The sequence below is a fragment of the Amblyomma maculatum genome, chromosome 1 (assembly GCF_055883805.1).
Source record: "Amblyomma maculatum isolate TAMU_Amacu chromosome 1, ASM5588380v1, whole genome shotgun sequence".
In the NCBI taxonomy this organism is placed as follows: domain Eukaryota; kingdom Metazoa; phylum Arthropoda; class Arachnida; order Ixodida; family Ixodidae; genus Amblyomma; species Amblyomma maculatum.
This window is the reverse complement of record NC_139344.1, coordinates 468,617,983-468,640,128: the sequence shown is the minus strand read 5'-3', so window position 1 is coordinate 468,640,128 and position 22,146 is coordinate 468,617,983. Positions and strand designations below refer to the sequence as shown.

The following is a 22,146-nucleotide window of genomic DNA, read 5'->3' as shown; positions in this document are numbered from 1 at the left end:
ACTACGTCTGGGAAGGATGCAACAGAACGAGAACGGAAAAAAAGGGTGGAGGGGTAGGTATGATGATACACCAGAGAACAAATTGGCAAAGAATTAAATAATCTTGTAAAGAGCATATCTGGGTTTCAGGAAGAATTGCCGGCATAAGGACATGGCTAGGGGTAGTTTATTTAGGAACAGGACACCAATGCAGGCAAGAAAACAGGGATCTTGTTGAATGTCTCAGTGACGATATAAGCCAGCTTGGAAACCGGGCCAATATTATTCTACTGGGGTACATGAACGGCCACATCGACGATCTGGATGGATACACGGATTGTAACAGCAAGCTAATGCTAGATTTCTGTGAGCGACACGATCTAGTTATAGTAAATAAAGAAACAAAATGTGAAGGCCAAATCACGTGGGAATTCCGCAACAGGCAGACGACCATTGACTATTGTCTAATGTCGCAGGAAATTTATAGCAAGGTCACAAAAATGGAAATAGACGAAGAAGGGGAGTGTAGTCTGGGAAGTGATCATAAACGTATTAGCCTGCAGATGGGGCCCTTGATGAAAAGAGAAATGAAACTTAGACAAAAATAAACGCAATAATAAACGATGATCAAATAGCGCAGATAGCAGCAGACATAGAGGAAGCAATAGAGAAAAGCCCCATGGAAGACTAGGATTATGAACAGGCAGAACTACTCATAAGGAGAAAAATTCAGGAGGTTAAAGTAGCAAACCGCTGGAATGGAAAGAGGAAGCCACGGAGCTGGTGGAATAAGGAAATCAGGGAAGCTATTGAACAACGACGGCCTGCTTCAAGGGAACACCGAATGGCAAAAAAACCACAGGTATCTCAGAAGGAAATGGACCAAAAATGGGAATCATATCGACAAAAGAAACTTCAAGTGCAGGCCCTCGTCCAAAGTAAAATAAGACAGTCCACCGATCGCTTGATGGCTGATATACACGATGCCTCTAGAGGCGGAGCAAGAAAATTCTGGAACCATATAAGCTGGCTTGAGAAGAATAGTCAAAGAAAGCAGGATGGGATTCAAGATAACGAGGGAAATTGTTTAAAGGGAGACAACGCAGTGAACTACATTACATCGGTTATATCCGAGTCATTTAGAGCGACGATAGGGTAATCTCCGCAAATCAGGAAGCAACACAAGGTAGCAGAATACAAAGCAGCTTAGAACTGACCAACCTAAACTGGAAAAAGGCAGAAAAAAATATTCCTAAAAACACATCTACAGGAATAGATGGAATTCCGATCAAGCTGATTAATGAACTCGGTCCAAAAAAGTAAGGAAACGTTGTTAAAAGCTCTGGAAACAGTCATAAGGAATAAGCAAATTTCGGACAGCTGGCGGCAGAATAAAATGAATTTGATTTATAAAGGGAAAGGAGACAGGATGCACATAAAATCCTACAGGCCGATTACCATAACATCTGTTATGTACAGGTTAGCCATGCAGGCGGTGAAATTAAAGGTGCAAGCACGGGTTCAAAGTAACAAGATACCCGGAGAACTTCAGAACGGCTTTAGAAATGGTAGGCGCTTAGATGATAGCCTGTTCGTGCTTACCCAATGCATCGAAATATCTAGAGTGGAAAATAGACCTTTGTATTTGGCCTTCCTGGACATAAACGGGGCGTACGACAACGTAAGCAGGGAACTCCTGTGGAACATATTAAAAGAAGAAGGTATCGGTTATGAGATGATAGAGTTCCTACAGGAAATATACCGGGATAACAAAGTAGAAATTACGTGGGAAGGGATAAGAAGTACGGAGGATGTCAAAGTATACAAAGGATTAAGACAAGGCTGTCCTCTATCACCGGTGCTGTTCATGCTTTATGCGATAAACCTGGAACGGAGGATAGAAGACAGTAACCTAGGTTTTAACCTGTCATATAGATTAGGTGGAAAGGCGGCAGACCGTCGAAGTCGTAGCGGCGACCGATGGAAACACATGGGATGGCGTTGACGGCGTTTCTCGGCGCCGCCAGTGCACGAGGGCTGGCGGCACTGGGCGGCACGGTGGCCGTCACAGGCTTGGCAAAGCAATGCCAACCACATCTGCCGCGTACGGTTGCCACTCTCTAGGAGTACCGGGATGCAAGACGCGGTTTTTCAGGTTTCCTTCGGCGAGCCGCGACCAACAACGACTTGAAGCTTGAATTAGGCCCACCAAGCGTCAAGATGTGAATGGTCGACCTTAGGAACCGACTGTGTACGCTCGACTGTGCGAAAAACACTTCGTTACAGGTATGTATGCATCTAAAGGAAATGTGCATGATGAAAATTATCTACCGGAGTTTGCACCAAGCCTGTAACCCACCAGTGATAGCCGCAATGGGCATTTGTTCGGCGCGTCTGATGGCGATGTATTTTGTAGTTTGTTTTCTTTATGTGCGAAGGGGCCGGGTAGCGCAGATATCACAAGTGGCTGTGTGCGCTAGACCGTAATATTTAGCATGTTTTATCGCGACTGCCGCCTGACTAAAAAGAAGAAAAAAATTGGGCGTTTGTTGTGATGCACCGCCGTTCGCGAGCCGAGTGGTTGAGCTGGTCATGACGCTCGCGAACGGCAGTTCATTAAAACGCCGTATTTTTTTCTTGTTAGTGAGGTGGCAGTCACGATAAAACATGCTAAATATTACGGCCTAGCGCACATAGCCGCCTGTGATGTCTAAGCAACCTACCCCTTTCGCACATAAAGAAAAGAAAGGACAAAATACATCGCCTTCAAGCCCCGGCGCAACTAAAGCAATCACGCGCCGAAGAAATCCTCATTGCAGCTATCACTGCTGCGTTACAGCCTGGGTGAAAACTCCAGTAGGTACTTTTCATCATGCATATTTCGTTTAGACGCATACATACCTTAGTATCTGTGTTTTTGCCGCTCGGAGATATGACGCACTCGAGACTCTTGCACGACGCACAGTATGTTTCTGAAATTAACGGCTCGCCTTTGTGCACGCCAAAGCATCCGGATTTTGTTCCTTTGGTGTACGCAATCAGATGCACTTCGTTAGGAAGCTTGATAATCGTCTTCGTCCAACCGTTTGCAATGGTAAGGAAACCGCCCAGCACAATAAATGAGTCTCCTGGAGCGTTCATATTGCCGCGAGACCTTCAAAACTGTATTTGTTGTTTTTTAACAGCTGCCGGCATACAGGCTTATCACTCTGATTCTGGACCGCGTATCAATTCAATTCAATTCAATTTATTTGCCATCCTGGTACAAATGATGGCGGGAGCCCGGGGTAAAAGCTGCCGTTTGACAGCTTGACAGAGCCACGGGCCCCCCACTTTGGCAGCACCACAGTAGTCAGGCATATATAAAAAGCACATGCCATGTGAATTTAAACACAAGGTAAGGAAACATTGAAATAATAAATACAGCTCTTGTCAGTGTACAGTTATGAACGCAAAGTACACAATGAAAACAAGCAGATAGAAGCCCACACTTATGGCGAAAAAAAAAAGGTGAGGAAACATTGAGATAATAAATACAACTGGTGTCAGTTTACAGTTATCAACGCAAAGTACACAATGAAAACAAGCAGATAGAAGCCCACACTTATGGCGAAAAAAAAAAGGTGAGGAAACATTGAGATAATAAATACAGCTGGTGTCAGTTTACAGTTATCAACGCAAAGTACACAATGAAAACAAGCAGATAGAAGCCCACACTTATGGCGAAAAAAAAAGGTGAGGAAACATTGAGATAATAAATACAGCTCGTGTCAGTTTACAGTTATCAACGCAAAGTACACAATGAAAACAAACAGATAGAAGCCCACACTTATGGCGAAAAAAAAAAAAGGTGAGGAAACATTGAGATAATAAATACAGCTCGTGTCAGTTTACAGTTATCAACGCAAAGTACACAATGAAAACAAGCAGATAGAAGCCCACACTTATGGCGAAAAAAAAAGGTGAGGAAACATTGAGATAATAAATACAGCTCGTGTCAGTTTACAGTTATCAACGCAAAGTACACAATGAAAACAAGCAGATAGAAGCCCACACTTATGGCGAAAAAAAAAAGGTGAGGAAACATTGAGATAATAAATACAACTCGTGTCAGTTTACAGTTATCAACGCAAAGTACACAATGAAAACAAACAGATAGAAGCCCACACTTATGGCGAAAAAAAAAAGGTGAGGAAACATTGAGATAATAAATACAGCTCGTGTCAGTTTACAGTTATCAACGCAAAGTACACAATGAAAACAAGCAGATAGAAGCCCACACTTATGGCGAAAAAAAAGGTGAGGAAACATTGAGATAATAAATACAGCTCGTGTCAGTTTACAGTTATCAACGCAAAGTACACAATGAAAACAAACAGATAGAAGCCCACACTTATGGCGAAAAAAAAAAAGGTGAGGAAACATTGAGATAATAAATACAGCTCGTGTCAGTTTACAGTTATCAACGCAAAGTACACAATGAAAACAAGCAGATAGAAGCCCACACTTATGGCGAAAAAAAAAGGTGAGGAAACATTGAGATAATAAATACAGCTCGTGTCAGTTTACAGTTATCAACGCAAAGTACACAATGAAAACAAGCAGATAGAAGCCCACACTTATGGCGAAAAAAAAAGGTGAGGAAACATTGAGATAATAAATACAGCTCGTGTCAGTTTACAGTTATCAACGCAAAGTACACAATGAAAACAAGCAGATAGAAGCCCACACTTATGGCGAAAAAAAAAGGTGAGGAAACATTGAGATAATAAATACAGCTCGTGTCAGTTTACAGTTATCAACGCAAAGTACACAATGAAAACAAGCAGATAGAAGCCCACACTTATGGCGAAAAAAAAAGGTGAGGAAACATTGAGATAATAAATACAGCTCGTGTCAGTTTACAGTTATCAACGCAAAGTACACAATGAAAACAAACAGATAGAAGCCCACACTTATGGCGAAAAAAAAAGGTGAGGAAACATTGAGATAATAAATACAGCTCGTGTCAGTTTACAGTTATCAACGCAAAGTACACAATGAAAACAAGCAGATAGAAGCCCACACTTATGGCGAAAAAAAAAGGTGAGGAAACATTGAGATAATAAATACAACTCGTGTCAGTTTACAGTTATCAACGCAAAGTACACAATGAAAACAAACAGATAGAAGCCCACACTTATGGCGAAAAAAAAAAGGTGAGGAAACATTGAGATAATAAATACAGCTCGTGTCAGTTTACAGTTATCAACGCAAAGTACACAATGAAAACAAGCAGATAGAAGCCCACACTTATGGCGAAAAAAAAAGGTGAGGAAACATTGAGATAATAAATACAACTCGTGTCAGTTTACAGTTATCAACGCAAGGTACACAATGAAAACAAGCAGATAGAAGCCCACACTTACGGCGAGTAAAAAAAAAAAGTTACATCAGTCATGAACAAAACCGTTCTATTGAATGCATAAAGTACTGAAACAAATTCTGACGTGCAGTCTTGGGAAGAAAGATATTGCTTTGTGCTAAGTTGTTAAGCAGTCGGGGTAGTCTATTAGCTAATGTTTGTTCACCAAACGAAGTTCTGTAAGTTTTTACACTCCACTGCTCAGCATTTCTTATATTGTATGATGACTCGTTTTTCTAGCCCAGCTAATTTGCAAAGGAAAGAAGTGTTTTTTGAGACCGCGTTTTTTATAGCCTTGCTTAAGCAGTAGTCATAAAGCTTGGTTATTGGAAGTATAGTGTACTTTAAGAAAAGAGGTGTCGTGTGGTAAGTTGGCGGAACATTTTCAAGGATCCTTAGGAATTTTTTCTGTAACACTTGCAGCATCTGAAGATTTCCTGCTGTTGTTGTACCCCATGTTAAATGACAATAGTTCAGACGAGAACTGAACAATGAATGGTATACCATCAACATTACGTTTCGCGGTAATACCTCACGGCTCCTGTATATAAGGCCAATAATATTTGAGCATTTATTTACAAGGAAGGTAGCATGTTCATCCCATGAGATTTTTTCATTACATATTACGCCTAATGTTTTAAATGAAGCCACGATTTCTAAGGGCACAGACTGTAGGTATATATTCTTGGTAATAAAAACTGGCTTGTTTTTTCCTCTGAAAACAACGGCTTTTGTCTTAGTTGCGTTAATTCGTAACAAGTTCTTGTTACTCCATTGTTCTATTTGCTTAAGCGTAATGTTTGCAGTATCTGTCAGTTCTGATATGCTATCTCCGGCAAAAGAAATGCTGGTGTCATCAGCATAGGTAATAAATTTCACGAGTGGAGCTGTGTGGACGATATCGTTTATATATATATTAAAGAGAAAGGGACCTAAAATACTTCCCTGTGGAACGCCACAGCCTACAGAATGCATATCTGATAAAAAATCATTTATTGTTACTGCCTGTTTTCGATGCATGAGATAGGACTGCACAAGCGATAGTGCATGTCCGCGGAAACCATAGCGCTGAAGCTTACAAAGAAGTATTTCGTGGTTAAGTAGGTCGAACGCCTTAGAAAAGTCAATAAATATGCCAATAACCATCCTATTCTTTTCAAGTTCGTTCAATATATATTCCTTTTGCTCTAATAATGCAAGTTCAGTAGATCGGTGCTTACGGAAGCCATACTGAGCCGCTGTTATGATTTGGTGCTTTTCTTCAAAGCGTAAAAAGTTCCTGAGTATTACTTTTTCCAGTAGTTTAGAGAATACGGGTAAGATAGATATTGGCCTGTAATTCCCGAGTTAATTTTTATCACCTTTTCTAAAGATAACACTTACACCCGCGATTTGCATTTTACGAGGAAATACAGCAGTGATGACACAAAGGTTTAAGATGTACGTAACATATGGTAAAATGAGATCAAAAACATACCTTATCTGGATGCCATCAATATCAGTTGATGTGCTACTGTTCAGTTCTTGGAAAGCTGACGTTACATCTTCTTCATCAACCGGTTCGAGAAATATAGTGTCACGAATGTGGACAACTTCACAGGTATCAGTTTGCGGAGCCATATTTCTGGAGACCCTAACAAAGTGTGCGTTAAACGTGTTCTTTTCCGGATATGTTCACGCCGTTAATATTTAGCGTATTTAAATCACCACCTTCACTACTTCGCCCTAATATAGCGTTTAGTCGCTTCCACGTAATGTCGGCACGACCTCGAGTAGACGTAAATTGATTTTTGTAATAGGTGTTTCTGGCTTTTTTAAGTTCGGCATTCAAACGATTGCGATATTTTTTAAATGCTGCTAAATCGAATTCAGCTTTGGTTTTAATAAACTTATGATATAGTCTGTTCTTTGCATTTATCTTTGCCCTTAATTCTTGTGTGATCCATGGCTTGCGACTGTGACGTCTTTGTTTTCTAGTTACCATCGGAAAGCAGGACTTGTATATTGGCTTTAGGATGTTTAAGAATGCCTCATACGCATTATTGGCATCATTTTCTAAGAGGACAGGCGTCCAGTTGCATCTTTCGATCGCAGTTCTAAATGCGGACAGAGTTTTTTCAGAGACAAGTTGAAAGGAGTGTGCAGGACTGCGTTCCTTTTTATAAATATTTTTAACGCATATAAATATCGGCAAATGATCGCTGATGTCAGAGATAGTTACTCCAGAACTGATCATACTAGGATCATAATTCGTAATGAGGGATGAAGACGTGGAAGTAACACGCGTTGGTGCTTTAATTACATTCATAAGTCCATGCGCTCTAAGAAATAAATTTAAGCTATTTTGGGATGTGTCTGTGGATAACATATTAATATTTAGGTCACCACCAAAAATAAGGTTTAACTGCTGACTGGCAGTAAAAGAAATCAGGGTTTCAAGAAAATCCAGGAATATAGCTACACAGCCCTTTGGCGGCCGATAGCATACTGCAAAAACAGTATTTTCTATGCATATTGTTAAGATTTCATAATCGCTCAAAGAAGTTGTGAACTGCTGCAGTAGTTCAGGGCGCTGTTTCTTCTTCAATAGTATGGAAACGCCGCCGCCAAGGCCGGTGTCACGATTTAGAAAAAAGCTCTCATAACCAGGCATTCGCAGAACATCACAATCATTTGTAGACCAGGTTTCGCTAATCATGATGGCATCAATGGGCACATCTAACTGTTGGAGGAGAGTCTCAAAATATTCTTGCTTATATCTAACAGATCGAGCGTTGACATGAAGGCATTTGAATGACGTGTGAAAAACCGGACCAAGGTAATCTTTGAAGTCGGGTAGTAGATAAGGAACTTTCGTTGTAGTCGGCATAACTGGTTGTAACACACACAAAAAATCGACTACCCCTTCTTAGTGCAGCTTGTCAAGATCGCAATAGTGCTGCACGACTATTGCTGACGCACCATTAGTTTTCCTTATCAAAATTTTCCCGTTACTGTGCCAGACATACTTGAACTTATTTGCCTTTGCCCAATCCTTCACTTCCTTCAACAAGTCTCGATTTCGCCTGGTCAAGTTCTCCAGCACGTGAACATTTCCATCTGCAGTTTCAGATCCCGCCTGCTAGTCCACCATTGGTCCCTCATGCTCTGTCTTGCGAAACGGCAGATTGTGCCAGGCACTTTGCCATGAGGGAGGCGATGGTTTTACTACAGCGCCCTCTGCTTTGCAGCACACATTCCAAGTACGCTGACTTCCATTCTCTCTGGTATTGTCTCATTTCCAAGTTTAAGGGTGATTTGGGAGTCGTATTTCCTTGTGCCTTTCTTGATTCGTATGTATTATGATTTTTCTGCTGAGCCCGGCAGTCCTCTGGCTTTGGCGTATTGTTCAGTGGGGTCAATCGCCCTTTGAAGCCGCTCTTCTTTTCCTGCTAGAGATCCTGGGGTCGTCCATATTATATCGTCTGCTTACATTGCATAGGAGATGTTCTCTATCGTCTCGAGTTTTTTGTAAGTCCTATCATTTCTACGTTGAATAGTAGCGGGGATATTAACGAGCTTTGCGGGGTTCCCTTTTTTGGCGCCATGAAGCTCCGCTATCTCACGTTTCCGATGCCCATCGTAGCCATTCGGTCTGTCAAGAAGGCTTTTTTTATTGTTATTATTATTTTATGATACTGTAAATCCCATCAGGGATTATAACAGGAAGGGTTGTGACCATATTATACTAAAGCATAAAAGCATACACAATAATACATGGTGTACAGTGTTACATGCAGCTTACATCAATCGAAGAACACAGGATATATCACATATAATAATTACATGATTACGGATGATACAGCGGGGGGATCAGTATTAGTTGTAATTGACAGTCAAGGCACAATCAAGGTTTAAAATACTTAAAAAAGAAGAAAATCGACTATAATGAATTCACAACTTGAATCAGGCTCAAACAGGCAAGTAAAAATAACAAGAGAACAAGGAAACATAAAAATAAGGCATACAGTTGTTACTGCAATGGGTATAATTCATCTACAACAAGGGAACAAAACTCAGCTAAGGACGTGCTGTTAGTAATGCGTGTGTGTAGATTGTTCCATTCTCGTGTTGCCCTTGAAAAAAAAATGAGTATTTGAAAATATCAGTATGAAATGAGAATTCGCCTAATGTATGCGTAAGTTTATAACGGGTTAATCTGTTCGAGGACGTCCGCATGTACTTTGTAATAGGCAGTTTTAGTTGATTGTGTATTATCTGGTATGCGATTTTAAGTCTTGCAAGATAGGCTCTGTTTTAAAAGGTTAGTAGTTGTGCACGTTTCAATAATTCTGTTGGTGAGTCTGTAATGGAGTGTTTATTGTATATAACTCTTATTGCCTTTCTTTGTACTGCCTCCAGGTTTTTAATGAGCTGTTTAGTAAACGGGAACCAAACGGTATTAGCGTACTCTAGTATCGGTCTGACAAGTGTTTTATATGCAAGTAACTTTGTTTCAGGTGGTGCTAGTTTAAGACGCCTGTTAATAAAGAATAGCTGTTTTAGGGTGGTTGACATCACGTCAACCACCCTAAAACAATGTCAATGTTACAGTGCTGTCATTGTTGTCAGGGTGGTTGGAGCTTTGTCAAGCTGCTATTGTGCAGCTTTTTCTCCCACCCCCTTTTTTCGCCATGTATTTTTTGTTTCGGTGAAAACAAAAATTGATTGATTGATTGATTGATGTTGTTAACGTGAGAGTTCCACCGGAGGTCAGACGTTAGTGTCACACCAAGATACTTATGCTCATGAACAGATCCAAGGGTAATGTTGTTAAGGGTGTACTGAAATGCTGATGAAAGCTTTTTTCTTGTTATAGATAAAAGAACAGACTTCTTTAAATTGATATTCATTTGCCAGTCCTGGCACCACCGATATACTGCTGTTATGGCGTTGTTTAAAGTTAGATGATCATCAACGGAGTCAATGTCTTGATAAAGAACGCAATAATCAGCAAAACGTTTAATATTATGTGAAGCGTAAGCCGGTAAGTCATTTATAAAAATTAAGAATAATACTGGAGCTAGGACTCTTCCTTGGGGTACACCTGATGAAACAGAAGTTAAAGCGGATTTCTCGTTGTTAATTTCAACAAATTGTTTGCGATTACTAAGATAATTTTTAATCCAATCTAGAACAGAACCGGTTCCCAAAGTTAGCTCAGTTTTACCAGACGTGTTGTGTGTGATATGCGGTCAAATGCTTTAGAAAAGTCTAGAATTATGAGGTCTATTTGTTTCTGGTTATCAATGCTCAAGGATATATCATGTGCTAATTCAATTAACTGAGTAATGGTGGAAAGGCCCTTACGAAAACCATGTTGACAGGGGGTTAAAATATAATTTACTTCTAGGAAGGCATAGGGGAAGGCTTTGTTTCCGCACTTTATATTATTGAGACCTTCCATGAAGGCCGCATCACCCTCGTTATCGAAGGCTCCTTTTATGTCGAGTGCTAGTACTATGCGTTCTCTACTTCTTGGTATTTCACTGAGAACTTCCTCTTTTATTTGTAGGAGCACGTCTTGCGTGGATAGTCCTCTTCTGAAGCCAAACATGACATTAGGGTAATATCCTTTGTCCTCCATGTAGTTTGCGATTCTTTCATTGACCACTGTCTCGTATACCTTTCCTATATGGCAAGGGTTAGGGAGGCTGGTCTTAAGTTTTCAATTCGCAGTCTTTTGCCCGGCTTTTGTATCACAATTACCTCTGCATGTTTACATTCTGTCAGCACGATTCCTTGCTCCCAAATTTCGATTAGGTATTTGGTGAATTCGGCTATTGCCGTGTCGCCCATGTTTCTAATTGTAGCGTTGTTTATTCCGTCTTTTCCGGCCGCCGTATTCTTTTTGTCTTCCCCTATGGCTGTCCTTAACTCTTCTTTGGTGATCGGCCTATCCATCTCGGGGTTTTCTTCTTTTGTATAGTCTTGGTCTTGCTTTGGGAGCTTGGATGTATCGTAGCATTTCTCCCTCAGTGCCTGTGTTACTTGATGTTCCGCTCCGGGGAACGTGGGGATTAGTTTTTTCATGGATTTTCCGCTTTCAGTTTTGGTGCTTGTTGGATCTACCATGGCTCTTAGTTATTTACTAGTTCGGGGCATGCCTAATCTTCTTCTAAGTGTTTCTGCGAACTGTTGCCAGGTTTGCCTGGCAATGTTGTCTGCGTGCTCTAAAGCTTTCTTGGTTAGTTTTGCGATTTTAAGTTTGAGTTTGTTGTGTTTCTGCTTCCACCATTTCCTGATAAGGCTTCTTCGCGCTTCCCAAAGGTGAAAGAGGTGGCGGTCTACTTCTGGGTTTTGTTCCGTGCGAGCGATTGTCTTTGTGTATTTTTATCTGGCCTTTGTGAGCTCTATATACCACTCTTCGATGTTGGTTATCAGTTTCGTGGTTTCTTCGCTGTGGTCCTTAAAAGCGTCCCAATCCGTGATTTTCGCGTTTCTTAGATACCTTTTCATTTCTCTTGTGGCCATGCTGAAGATGAAATGATCACTCTCTAAGGTTTTCATTGTTTTCCGACTGGATATTCTCATTGTTTTTTGAGAAGGCCAGGTCAGGTGTGGTGTCTTTGCAGATGCTGTTTCTTATCCTCGTCATAGTCATATAATCGTTAGGTAGCTCCATGTAGTATTTCTCTGCGCTTTCTGCTCCGCTTTTACCTTTGGCATCGAGTTTTTGGTATCCCCAAATGGGGTTTGCCGCACTGGTCTCCTATGATCAGCAGTAGTTTTCGGCCTGCCATATTGCTTGCTTCTTTGAACAGCGATTCCATTCTGGGTTTCCTTTGTTTTAGCGGACTATATACGTTTATGAGAAAGACGCTATTATCCACGGGCTTTTCGGGCACGATTTCTAGTACTGTGTAGGGCACTTCCGTTTCCGTTATGTTGCTTTTGCAGATTTCTGTAATTGATTTATGTACTAGAGTAACGGCCTTGCCGGGGCCGTCTCCGTCATACATCTCGTATCCTGATAGGGTCATTTTAGTCCTGGCTAATTCTTGGATGACAATTATGCTCAGCTGCAGAGCCAGTAGCAGGCTCGTGCATTTTCTTTCCCTTTCTTCAGTCGCAACAACAACAAGAACACATATCGCGAAATATGACAGATATCGCTCATGGCATTGCGTTTTATGAGCCTAGAAGGACATTCGCTTTAAAAGGTGGAGGGGTGCCACGCCGGGAGTATATCTTATCAACCTTGTCTAGCGTTCCTGCCGACTGCGTTCCTGCCACGGCAACGTAGGGGCACAACGACGACGGCTTCAACTTACAACCAATCCAAATCCAACCTGGGAGGACAGGCGACCCTACTCGCCTGCTCCGACCTGAAAGCCCAAAAGGCGTTGGTCAAACGAGCAATGGCGGCAGCGGAAGGCAATAGGGTCCTGTACTAGAGACTCTACCTGGTTTTTGTGAGGGGAAGGGCACTAAGCCTGACTTCAGAGACACCACCATGTAACTATCTCTTTTATAGGATTTATAGGATTATTTTATAGGATTTCTGTCCTATTAGTTCTTTTTCTCCTCGTTACTAATATATTATGGTTTGGTTTCTTGTGCTGTTTCATCAATTCGATTTTTTGGTATGGCTTCTGCTCATCCTTTAGATGTGTATTGAGCACATGCGATGCAAACTTCCCACTTGTTATGTACCCTTTACTAAACTGTTGCTTGCGGTGATGTACGTCTTGTCATTATATTTACCCTGTATAATCTTAATTGTTTTTACTCTGCCTTGTACTGCGCGTTGTGTTGGTCCTATTGTACTTCACAATTTTGCCCCCCCCCCCTTACTCAATGCCCTTCTGGGCCCTGTAAGGTGTTTTGAATAAATAAGTAAATAAATAAATATATAAATAAATAAGAGGTTTACCACCACCACCACCCTCCAGGAGGGCACGTGGCGGACACCATCTGCCGCCAGCTATGAAGACTATGTAAACTTAGAGACGCGCACAAATGACGACACCATTGTTTCAGTTATAAAGGACGACTGGTGTTTATTGCCGCAAGGCTGGTCCTTGTCGAGCGAGTATATGTTACACAGGTTGCCAGATTACAAGTTAGAAAAAGGCTAGAATGAACGGTTTCTTCATACTCCCCCCGGAATGAGCTTCAGATCATTCGCAGGTAGTCTCCATGGGGTAGAGCAACTGGATCGGTCTTCTTAGGATGGTCCCACCAGGTAGGCGCACCATGCGGGCTCTCATGTGTCCATCACGCCCGACAAGCACATCAATAACTAGTCCGGTTTTCCACAGCTGCCTTGGCAGATGAGGCTGATGAACTAGCACGAGAGTTCCTTTTTTTAAGGCGCTAGATGGGCTTGGCACAGCAAAGTGAGCGGAGCGAAGACTTGTTAGGTACTCGCGCTGCCACCTACGCCAGAAGTGGTCAGCCAAACTTTGGCGGTATCGCCAGCGACGAGTCAGCTGACCCGGTGATGGAGATACTGACTCTACGCTGCTGCCCGGGGGCAAGGTCGTCAAACGCTTTCCCACGATAAAATGGGATGGCGTCAGTGGCTGCGGCTCGTCAGCTTCTGTGGACACGTTGGTTAGAGGTCTTGAGGTGATCACAGCCTCAATTTCGGCCAAGATTGCAGTCAGCTCCTTGAAAGTACATAAGCTGTTGCCTAGAACTTTCTTCAGGAAAGTCTTCACAGAACGAACCATTCGCTCCCAGAATCCGCCTCACCAGGCGGCTCTCCCGACGATAAACTTCCATTTTATCTGGTGGTTTAAGAAATAATTTTGGATTTTGGATTTCTGTGCCACGTAGCGTTGTTCATATCCGTTTCAGATCTCTTGAAGCGCGTTGGAACGTCTTAGCGTTGTCCGAAAATATGACTCGACAGACTCCTCTTCTAGAAATGAACCTCTTAAATTCCATTAGAAAATTAGAAGTAGACATGTCAGCCACCAGTTCAAGGTGCACTGCGCGGGTAACTGCGCATGTTAAGATGACGATCTATGACTTCTTGCTGCCTTGATCCGTTGTGTTCAACGGCCCGGCAAAATCGATACCCGTCACCTCGAATGGTGGAGCCTGGGTTACCCTGTCTCGAGGTAAAGGGGCGACTGGCTCAGTAGCAGCGTGGCTGTTGAAACTTGCAGGTCAAGCATTTCTTTAGGATCTTCTTCACCATCTGTCTTCCCCGAACTATCCAAAACTGCTCCCTCAGTTCTGTGAGAGTCTCAAGTGCGCCTGCGTGTAGAAGGCGGCAATGGGTGGCGACTATCAAGAGTTCAGTGAAATGGTGACCGGCAGGCAGGTTTTCCGATGCGTGGTGCTATAGGAGAGGCCAGCATTGCTCATACGTCCCCCCACTTTCAGCACTCCGTCTTCATCGCAGTAAAATTTCAAATCCCGCAAAGGAGAGCTGCAGGGCAAGCGTGATGCGCGACGCATGCACTCTAGCTCTTCACGGAAAGACTCTCTTTGCACCTGACGTATAAGACAAGTTTGTGCTTGGGTGACCTTTCTGTCGTCAGATATCCATTGATTTTCCGATTAGGCCTTCTTGAGTTGTGCAAGAATCGCTGCATCCATGCAACAACACGAACAAGTCTGGAGAGGGAGCTGTGCCGGTGCAGCGGTAAGACAGTTTCCTGTATTGCTACGTTGTGCACTTGCACTGATCTTCTCTCTTCCTCTGCTGCGGCCATATCGAAGTCATCTTCGCGCCTTGGCCAGGCGATGGGTCCATTCCACCAAACTGTGTTTGTCCTGAGGGCTTTGGGGCTCACTCCTCTTGTCAGAGAGTCGGCAGGGTTCTCCGCTCCTGGACAGTGATTCCAGAGTTCAGGATCCGTCCGCTGTTGAATTTCCAGCACCCGATTGGCCACAAAGGACTTCCACTGTTGCTCTGACCCGCGTACCCAATGAAGTGCAATTGTAGAATCACTCCAGAGATGCCATTTGACAATTGGTAGGTTTAGTGACTGCATCAAATATTCCTTCAATCTCGCGCCTACCAGCATTCCCATCAACTCCAATCTCGGAAGAGTGAGCTTCGTAATCGGTGCCACCCGCGATTTCCATAAGATCAGAGTAATGGCTGGTGCAGTGATTCCTGAAGTGCGCAGGTAGGCAATCGCCCCGTAAGCTTTCGGACAAGCATCGGTGAAAATGTGAATTCCCATGCTTCCGTCGTTGTGAAGTTCGTCGTATCTTCTGGGTACGGTTACCTCAGTCAATTGGTGGAGCTCTAAATGCCACTCCTTCCACGATGACTGCACCTCCTCAGGCATGGGTGCATCCCACTCAACTTCCAACTCCCAGAGCGTTTGGAAAATCAACTTAGCTGTAACTGTGACTGGTGAGATAAGCCCAAGTGGATCATATATTCGAGCCGACGCTTGTAGAATGAAGCGCTTTGTGTTGCTGTTTTGGTTCAGTAGGTCCAATACGGCCTCTAAAGAAAATCCCAAACAGTCATCGTGCTTGTTCCAGACAAGTCCTAACACTCTAGAAACGATTGCTGTTGGACATTCCACTCGGCTCAGGGCACCTCCTGTTCCGTCGTCGTCAAACAATCGGAGCATTTTTTTGGAATTCGAGTTCCTTTTACGGAGGGACATGCTCGCTAGGCTCATAACCTGCAGTGCTTCGCGGTAAAAGTCTTCCACCTCTTGCTCCGAGTCTGCTCCAGTGATTAGGTCATCCATGTAGAGGGTTTCTGCCATAATTGCCGCTGTCTTGATATGAACTTCTGTTGTCGCCAAGTGGTGACGCAAGGTAGCGGCGGGAAGAAATGGACTGCTAGTAGCTCCAAAGGGCACCCTTGTCATTCGGCACGTCTCTACAAGCGGCCTTGGGTCTTCCTTTGTCGGCATCTGTTCATACCACAAGAATCTCAACGCATCGCGATCTTCACGACGGACCGATATCTGCAGGATTGCCTTTTGAATGTCGGCGGTAATGCCATTGCGATGAATCCTAAAGTTTAACAGGATTTTCAGAAGATCAGGGTTCAAGTTAGGTCCGGCATCCAGAACCTGATTTAGAGAGGCACATCTTGGTTCCCTGGATAATGCGTCAAAAACAACTCTGAGTTTGGTGGAAAGGCTGTCTGGCTTAATAACTGCTCGATGCGGCATGTAATAAATTCTGTTTTCTGAGTTGCTGCCTTCCTCTACTGGCAGTCGTTCGGCAAAACCTTGATGGAGGTACTGACGTATTGCAGCATCATATTGGTGCATCATATCCTCATTTCTCATTAGCTTCTTTGTGAGGTTGTTCAAACGCTTCTCTGCAACTGCCTTGTTATCGCCTAGGCTGAGTTTGACCTGCTTCCACGGTAAGGCGACTTCGTAGCGTCTGTCAACGAGCTTGACAGATGATGCAAATGCTTGGATGACTGCTTTGTCTTCGTTTTGTTGGGCAACAAGCTCGACAATGCCCATGCTTTCGAGCTCCCAAAATGACTTAAGGTCAGCAGCAAGGCAGTGAGTCTCGTCACCTACGCTGGCTCGCAGCACAGCCACGGACGAACACCTGGCGGACGAACTGCTGAAAAAGATAGGACCTTGCAATGTCCAGCCGAATTCCGTCTTCAGTGCCACTAATGATCCATGCAATTTCCGCACGTCGCCAGACACGAGGTTCCAATAATAATCAGAACCAATAAGGATGCCGATGCCTTTTCTTGTTAGATGACCTGGTGGTACGGTTGCATCTGCAAGCTCCGTTATCTCTGCCTGCACTGCTTGAATCACCTTTTCGGGAAGACTCAACTGATCACAGCAGATCTCAGGTATCTCTAAAGCTTCGATAGAATGCTCCTTTCGGTTGTACTGACTTCTCAACCAAACTCGTACACGGTTTCGTTTCTGCCTAATGTTTCCGGCTCCTCCAAAGGGGTAAATGGTGATGTCTTTTTCACCCAGAACTTCTAACTGTAGTTGGTGCGAGAGCTCTTCAGTCACAAAGCTGCGCTACCTCCGTCAAACAGAAGACGAGTTAGCGTTCTTCTTTCTGACTGCCCATACTTGGGCAGTCTGGAGCAGCACAGTGGGAGCGTTGTCGCTCTTCTTTCATGTAGCTGCATGCAGTTCGGCTGATGTGCTGTTTGCTGGCTGCCACGCAGGATCACACATCTGAGTCAAATGCCTTTTGCCGCATTTCTTTCACTTGACTCCCTTGTTGCGACATTGTTTCGATGTGTGTCCTTTAACAGAACAGCGGAAACATCGACCTGCCTGACGCAGTCCCCTTTTCTTTTCTTCGAGAGAAAGCGGTCTGGCACTCTTTAGTTACATGATCCCTAGCGGCGCAAAATGCACAGGGCTCATTCTGTTTCACATCACTGGTGGAAAAGAGCGAAGCCGCTGAAGCCTTTGAAACTCTGGACTTTCCATTCTCGAATCGGGGTTTAAGGTTCTTGCTTTCCCGTTGACCAACCTGCACCGCCTTCTCCCTACTCTCCACTTCATTTTTCATAAATTCTTGCAGACTTGCAATGCAAAGAATGTCTTCCTGCCTTTCTGCTGAACAACGCTTGTGATAAGTTATGACAAGGTCGCTTGGCAGCATTCGCAGCTACGAGGAGCTGAGCATTGCGCCGTAGCCGTCTGTTTTGACGCCAAGCGCCTTGAGAGCGGATATGTTGCGCTGCATGTGGTCATAGAGTCGACGTAGGTCTCTTACCTCCTGCTCGCTTCGTACTGTCGGTAAGCCCAGCAGTTGGGTAAGGTGTTCCTGGATTAGCACATCCGTGCGTCCGAAACGCTCCTTCAGAAGCTCGATGACTGTGTTGTAATTGGCTCCTGTAGTTTGAATCCCGACCACCGCTAATGCAGCCTTCCCAGTGAGCGCCGACTGCAAATATAAAAACTTCTCGCCGTTGGAAAGAGAGTCGTTGCTGTGGATCGCCTGCTGGTACTGCTTCCAGAAAGGCTGCCACTCCGTGGCGGCGCCGCTAAATCGCTGCAGCTCGAGTTTCGGCAACCTGACCTTTGAACCGGCAGCGCTCCGGTTACCGTCGAGAGGGGCCCGTGTAGCGTCCGCTCCTGGACCGGTGGTCGCTCGCTGAGCTTCGGCTTGCTGGCTGAGTTTTGCGGCATAGGTGACGATTCTGTCGTAAGCGATTGTACGCGTGTAGTTCTCCTCGGCTTCTTCGTCAGGCACAAGTGGCTCGATAGCAGCGTCCACCTCGTTAAGCTGTGTTTGGAGGGCGCTAAGCCTCGCTGACAGTACGTTCAGAGCCTTTTCGTCCGCATGCGTCTCTAACGAAGAATCCACCTCGGAAATCAGTTTTGTCACCTGGGATCTCAGAGCTCCTCGTTTCTTCTTCAGCCGATCCATTTCTGTATCGATGTAGTGTCGATCGTGCTCGTAGAAGCAAGCTTGGCTTCGGGTATGGCGTCTCCAGGCCTCGTGTTAGAGCGTCGGGCGTGGCTTTCCTAGGCCTCGTTCTTGGAACCTTTCAGTCCAAGGCGATTTCACCTCCAAGGATCGTTGCGGTAACGACTCAGGATTCGTTGTCTCGCCGGCGCTTGATGGCCTCGATGTTTACGGAACGTTGCAGCGTTTTATCCCCGGGTTTCGGCACCATAATTTTGTGTAAACTTAGAGACGCGCACAAATGATGACACCATTGTTTCAGTTGATGCTGATGAGGCTGATGCTGATGCGGCCATTCCCCTTTCTATCGGGGGATCACAAAGGTCTGGATTAGGCCAGGAGAGAAATTTAACAGTCTTCTCTGTTGCGCCACCAGTCCTCGAGGCGGCGCTTTGTCGTCTCCACTGCCCTCATGATTACCCTAGTCTCTTCGGGTAGTGACGTCGACTGTAGACCGAGTGCTGTCAAAAGCGCCTCCGTTGGTGTTGTCGCTGTTGTAGTTTGTAGTGGGGGCGGGTCGCAGTTCTGGGCACTCGATCACTACATGTTGGATGGTCTCGTTATAAAGGACGACTGGTGTTTATTGCCGTAAGGCTGCTCCTTGTCGAGCGAGTATATGTTATACAGGTTGCCAGATTACAAGTTTGAAAAAGGCTAGAATGAATAGTTTCTTCAAAGACCAAGCCGCAACGAACGCGCTCTATCGCCGCTGAGTGAAGCTTCTTAGAGTGCAGTGTTCTTCCCCTTTAACATTTCGGATGTTAAAGGGACACAACACTGCACTATAAGCGTCAACGTTTTTGCTTGGCGCAATGTAAATCTTTCTGTCTCGAGCAGTCAATTCCGTAATGGTTGTGTCAGAAACGCTTTGTGGAACGGTTTGTGGAACACAGGAACATTGGAAAATCGGATGATGCCAGCCTTGAAGTCTGCTAGCAAGCAGTCGCCAAATAAATGCCATCCGGTATTCCTTAAGTTCAGTTACGTGTCTGATTTTAGAACATATGATGTTTTTAACCTCGCAAATGTTCTTGAGTCTATGGCATTTTGTTTTAATTCCTCACAACATAAGTTGAGAAAGCAGAAGTACTACGATACCCAGCTTTTATCTTTCACGCAGAAGATCAATAAGGTTCTCGATAATCGCAGACTGCATATTGTTACTTAGCTGTATTCGCTGTTCGTGATGAGGATGAAGAAGTGCAACAGACTCCGAGAAGACGACGACGCTGAGTGTTGTGAAATCGGTGCCCTCATCAACGTTAGTTGTGCGGACAGCTTTGGGACTGTAAATCTTCCACGTAACATCCCTTGGTGGAGGTTAATCTATTCGATCCCTTGCCACAAGCTGGATATCCGCAGCGGCCGCCACATCGGAACCACCACGATGGCTACCGACGCCTCTACCTCTACAGCCGCCGCCCCTGCTGTTGTAATGGCCCACCCCCGTGACCCCGGAACCTTCTGCGGGACCGACGACGTCGATGTGGACGACTGGCTAGCCCTATACGAGCGCGTGAGCAAGCACAACAGGTGGGATGCCACACTCATGCTCGCGAATGTAATATTTTACTTGGCTGGGACCGCGCGGGTGTGGTTTGAAACCCACGAAGACGAGCTAACATCTTGGGATATTTGCAAACAGAAGCTGCACGACCTATTCGGAAAGCCTATTGGCCGCCACATTGCCGCCAAAAAAGCGCTCGCCTCTCGGGCCCAAACGTCTACGGAGTCATATCTCACTTACATCCAAGACGTCCTGTCTCTATGCCGCAAAGTCGACCATGGCATGCCTGAGGAGGATAAAGTCGGCCATATAGTAAAAGGCATTGCCGACGATGCCTTTAACCTCCTGTTGTGCAGGGATTGCTCCACCGTGGACTCTGTGCTGCAGGTGTGCCGACGTTTCGAGCAGGCGAAACAGAGGCGCATATATCACCGTTTCGACCGGCTGCCGAACACGGCTGCTAGCTCCTCCTGTATCGATATCCCGACTCCTCGACCGCCTGCGAACGACAGCACTTTGACACGCATTGTCCGCCAAGAGCTTGAGGCAATGACTCCCGCGGCCTCGCTGTCGCATACACCCGACAACACCCTGGCTACCATATCACTTATTAAGGCTTTTGTTCGCCAAGAGGTTGCGAATATGGGCCTCCCTTCTACCAGCACCACCGACACCACGGATTCAGGACCTGCCCCTCCAGTAATTGCTGCCACCTCAACCAACGCCGGTTTCTCGCCCCGATATCGTTACCGCAACCCAAATGAATGGCGTACCCACGACAATCGCCCCATCTGTTTTACTTGTTCTCGCGTTGGCCACATTTCCCGCCGCTGCCGTAGTCGCTGGTACACGCCATCTCGTCAGTACACCTACGTTGACCGCCGCGGAGACTATGCCCCTCGCTATTCCCCACCTCGCCCCGACCAGACCCTTGCTGACCCCGGTTCCACTGTCCGTGCTGCCAACCGTTCACCATCCCCGCAAGCACGACGTTCGCGTTCTCCTCTTCCTCGCCGCAATTCGCCACCGTCATATTCTGGCCACGTACCGGAAAACTAGCCAATGCAGCTCCCGGAGGTGACGCTGCATTTATGACCCGGACTGAAAAACCTCTGTTGACCCCTGCCCTACAAAATAACCGTATCGACGTCCTTGTGGATGGAGTTCCCGTTTCTGCTCTAATTGATACAGGCGCCCAACTGTCCGTTCTCAGCTCCTCATTTCGCCGTCGCCTCAAGAAAGTCCTTACGCCAGCCGTCTCGTCCACAGTTCGCGTCGCCAATGGCAGCCATGCTGCCGTGGTTGGCATGTGTACGGCGCGAGTTACAATTGCTGACCGTCATGCCCCAGTGTTGTTCACCGTCCTACATAAATGCCCTCACGACGTTATCCTTGGCATTGATTTCTTAACAGCCCACTCTGCCCTTATTGACTGCTCTAGCGGCCTACTTCGCTTGGACCTTCCGCTCTGCTCTGAAGACCCCTCCTGCTCACCCCGACTTCAATCAGCACAGTTTAGCCGTCTTCCTCCTGAACCTGCCGTTTACATTCCTATGTCGCCATTTCCACCCGTCCCAGATGGCGACTATCTCGCTTGTCCCATTACTGATGTCATGCTGCAGCGGCACGTCACCCTTCCTCATCTAATTGTGCACATATCCCAGAACCGCACCACTCTCCCAGTCCTTAACTTCAGCTTTTCAACTCAAGTTCTGCCCGAGGGAATTTCATTAGCTTCGCTGTCACCGATGACCGATTGTGCCATTTCAGCTGTCTACAGATCATACAACTGCCGTCCCTGCCAACACCCCCTCGTCGTCCACATCGCGCCCTGATCCGCTTAACAGCATGATATCAGCTGATCTGC

At 45.2% G+C, this 22,146-nt stretch overlaps 1 protein-coding gene across 1 annotated transcript; it reads right to left on the bottom strand.

The window, feature by feature from the left end:
- Nucleotides 1-17,968: 17,968 nt before the first annotated feature.
- LOC146209919 (uncharacterized) lies at nucleotides 17,969-18,733 on the bottom strand. The gene has a single exon (XM_084581467.1). The coding sequence runs from the start codon at nucleotides 18,731-18,733 to the stop codon at nucleotides 17,969-17,971; it is 765 nt and encodes a 254-aa protein (XP_084437593.1).
- Nucleotides 18,734-22,146: the final 3,413 nt, after the last annotated feature.